The 3,614-nt window shown below is 49.2% G+C and overlaps 1 protein-coding gene across 1 annotated transcript in view; it reads right to left on the bottom strand.

Annotated features, from left to right (window-relative positions):
- The window catches only part of KNSTRN (kinetochore localized astrin (SPAG5) binding protein), a 4,565-nt gene extending 1,223 nt beyond the window's left edge, over positions 1–3,342 (bottom strand). The window contains exons 1-5 of the mRNA XM_027662155.1: positions 3,223–3,342; positions 2,134–2,269; positions 1,934–1,990; positions 1,688–1,787; positions 234–348 (exon numbers count right to left, since the gene is read on the bottom strand). Coding sequence (XP_027517956.1) covers positions 234–348; positions 1,688–1,787; positions 1,934–1,990; positions 2,134–2,269; positions 3,223–3,286 — 472 coding nt within the window. The 5' untranslated portion in view covers positions 3,287–3,342. The remainder of the gene's footprint in view (positions 1–233; positions 349–1,687; positions 1,788–1,933; positions 1,991–2,133; positions 2,270–3,222) is intronic.
- Positions 3,343–3,614: the final 272 nt, after the last annotated feature.

Raw genomic sequence — 3,614 nt, 5'->3', positions numbered from 1 at the left:
AACAGCTTTTCAAAGCAACTTTCTACAGCAAGAACAACTAAGTTAGTTTACCCAGGACAAGGCCTACTACAGGAAGCAGCTTTTTCTCTTAAGCCACAAAAGGCATGGAGTTCCATCAGCATTCCTTTAACAAGGAAGCACAGCCCAAATGTCAAGAACAGTCACAACAGGAGAACGAAGAAAACATTCTGAAGAATGAGCACCAGGATGTGAGTGAAGCGCAGAGTCCTTACCAGGATCAATGTTCCTGCTCTCTAAAATCACCATGCAAGTCTCCTGAAACTTCTTGAGCTTCTCAACTTCTTGGCCCAGGCTGTCATTCTTCTCCTTTAACTCCTTGATAGTGCTCTGCCATGAACACAGGTTGTGAGGGAAGCGAGTTTCCAAGGAGATGTCCTTGGTCAGCAGTACTGACATGGACAACTTAACAAGTGCTGCACTGGCACCACGAATCACTCACTCCTTGCCCTTTTGTCTCCACCACCACAGCAGATTAGGTGCTGCACACCCTTGCTCCTGCTTCCTGACAGGATTAAATACAGCTACCACATCCCCACATCACACCAATTACCAGCAAAATTTGATTCTAAGAGAAATTCCTCTTAGGCAGTCCTGGGTCTTCTCTTTTGCTCCCTCATTTACATAAATAATTCGTGCATTGAGGAGCATGTAAACGTTCAGAAGAAAAGGGGATCATACTTTTTTTAAGCCATGGCATTATTCCCTACACAATCCAGGTATCACCAGGCAACTGGACAAGCTGATCAACCTCCCAAGCTGAATGCAATTCTCCAAGACATCAATAAGCACGTGTATAAGGATGATCCAGCTGACAGTGTCAAAAGCTTCTGGGAAATTTCATGGGAGGTCTCAGAGGCTCTTAAGAGCCTCAAATCAAGCTGTGAGATATGAGGCAGGATCATCTCACAGACTGAGAACTAGGAAATCAAGAGAGATTTTACAGCCAGGGGTTGCCAGGGGGGCCTCCTGCGAGTGACAGAAATGGTGCTAAATGTGTCCTAAAGTGAACTGTAATGACGAAACTTCCAACTTCAATTCTAAACTTGATTCCAGAAAGTCAAATCTGTTTGAAACAGAATCCCCTGGACAGTCCCAGCTCTCTCAGCCTCTCCTCCAGTCACTTAATCATCTCTGTGGCCCTTTGCTGGACCCTCTCCATTATATCCGTGTCTCTTTTGTACTAGGAGCCCAGAACCAGACAAAATATTCCCAGTTTGGCCTCCCCAGTGCCGAGCAGATGGGGAAAAAACTTGCAGAGGAATACAAAGACAGAAAAAGATTAGGCAACTAAGTGATTATTTACAGTTCCTCTGGCTGTAGTGAGGAAGCACCTGGCAATATCAAGGCTGTTCTAATAAAATTCCATACAAGTGTCTAGTTGTGAACTTGAAATATTCTCCCACAGAGAGTCTGAACTGGAATTAGAGCTCTAGTAACATTTCACAGGGATCTAGATGCATTTTCCATCGCAAGGCACCTGCAGCTCTGCTGATTCCCAGCTTCTGGCAGATACCACGGGGGCCAGAGGAGAAAGCCCAGCCCACCCAAACTCAACTGACTTGTGATGGAGGCAGGAAAATGAGCAAGAGAATCCTTAACGTGACCCTGTAGGGATCAGAATGCAAGAATTACTCAATGATTTATTCATCCTTCCCACTTTCCTTACCTGTGCTCCTATTAGTCTGGAGTTTAGCTGTTTTTTGGCTGTTTCCAACAGCTGATTCTTGCTTTTCAGCTCTGCTTCTACTTTGTATCTGTTGAGAGCGCTGTAGAGTCAAAAAGCAAAGATTTAGGGGCAAAAAAGACCAGTTTTGCACACCTTCTTTTGCTTACACAAACATGCCCTTTTCAGCAGTATCTGCTTTTGCTCCTGACCAACAGATTTGACCAGCAAACTTGGCAGCAAACGCACCCTCTTGTCGCTGTCTTCCTGCAAAACTGCTCCCCTTTCTTGGCGGATTTCGGCAACCTTAAGAGATGGATAAAATACAATTAGCAGAAGACCACTGTGCTGCTGCAGATCAAGCCTGTTACTCTGACAAAAGTCTGCAAAAATTAGGCATCTTTGGGACATCTGCCAAGTAAATCCATTAATATTTTACTTCTACTTACCCTTGGTTCCCAGCCTTGAAGACACCATCCGCTGGAAGGTTTGAGACAAAGTTAAAGTTGGGATCCTTGCTGAAGTCTGGCTCTGATGCTTTGGTGGTGCAGTGACCTTTCTTTGAAGGAAAGGTCACTTGTGTTTCTGCAAGAAAATCACACCAATGAAAACACTCCAGTCTGGAAAAGACCTCCTTAAGGTCTCTCAAACCTTCAATTTGAGGAAAATCAAAGTTATATTTGGCTCAAATAGAGACTTTAAAGTAGAAACAACTAAGAGCAGCCTTCAAACTTTACCCAGGATTAAGTGTTCAGAGCAAGCCACAGATAGGTCAGTATAGACAGCGTTAAAATATAATTACCAGGCTTGAATGAATGAGAGAAACGGGTGAAAGTGATAATATAGATGTGATAATAAAAGTCTCATACATCATTCAACATGCCACAGGGTTACAAGCAATGCAGTTCAACACTGGAAGCAAAACAAACACAGCCCACTCAAAACTCTGCTCAGAGACCTTCATACTCCAGTTCATTATGAGCAGATAGCTACTAAAACAGCATTACAGAGAACTAGCTTTCTACGTGGTTCACAGTCGCAGCTGCTTGAGTGTATAAGCTTGGTTCACACAGTTGGTTTGTTGGTTTGTTTTCTCCCTGAATTTCAGTATATTCCCAATAACACATCCACGAGCACCTTTACATGCAGTTTCCATCGATACAGCCCAGCTCCCCCGACTTTAACGCTAAGCCCGGGTGCCTCACGTTCCTAAAGTCCCTAAATAGCATTAAAAGATCTATAAAAGCAAGAGACCGGAGGGAGCATCTTTCACATGCACAGGCCGCCGCCTTCAGCGGGCGGGGAATACACACGGCGGGAAAGCCAAAAAGCGTTAACCTATGTGATAAAGACGGGTGGAACAGTGGGGGTTAAAAGCTTATCGCTCGATTTTGGGGCAGCCATCACGGGGCAGGCAGAGCCGCGGCTCCACGAAGGTGTGGCGTGCCGCCCACCACCCCGTCCCCCGGCCTAACAGCCCCCCCCCCCTTCCCGCCCCGGCCGTGCCCGCCGGTGCCCCCGCGGTGCCCGGCACGTACCTGCGGGCGGCGCGGGGCGGTGTGTGCCGCCGTACACGGGGATGCGGGAGGGTTCCCCGTCCATGGCGGCCGCTCCCCCTCAGCCGCCGCCGCCGCCCTCCGAACCGCGCGCGCCGCGACCGTTGGGCGGCCCCGCGCATGCGCGGGGGAAGGGGAGCGGGAGAGCGCGTGGCCGGCGGGGCGCTGAGGGGGCGCGCGCCGCTCCCGCCTCGCGCCGCCGCCCGCCGTTCGGCTCCCTTTTCTTTTTGCCTCGCGCCCCCCGCCCTCAGTGAGGGGGGGTCTTTGGGTTCCCTGCGAGGCTCCTTCCCTGCAGGGAACGGCCCGAGCGCTAATTCTTCCCTTCGTTCGCTGCCTCCTGCTGCCTCGCCCTCTACTTTGGGCACTCGAGGCCG

This window comes from Corapipo altera, unplaced genomic scaffold (assembly GCF_003945725.1).
Source record: "Corapipo altera isolate COAL_440 unplaced genomic scaffold, ASM394572v1 RXGC01000072.1, whole genome shotgun sequence".
Classification (NCBI taxonomy): domain Eukaryota; kingdom Metazoa; phylum Chordata; class Aves; order Passeriformes; family Pipridae; genus Corapipo; species Corapipo altera.
Note: the sequence above shows the minus strand (reverse complement) of the source record. Positions and strands in the feature narration are given on the sequence as shown.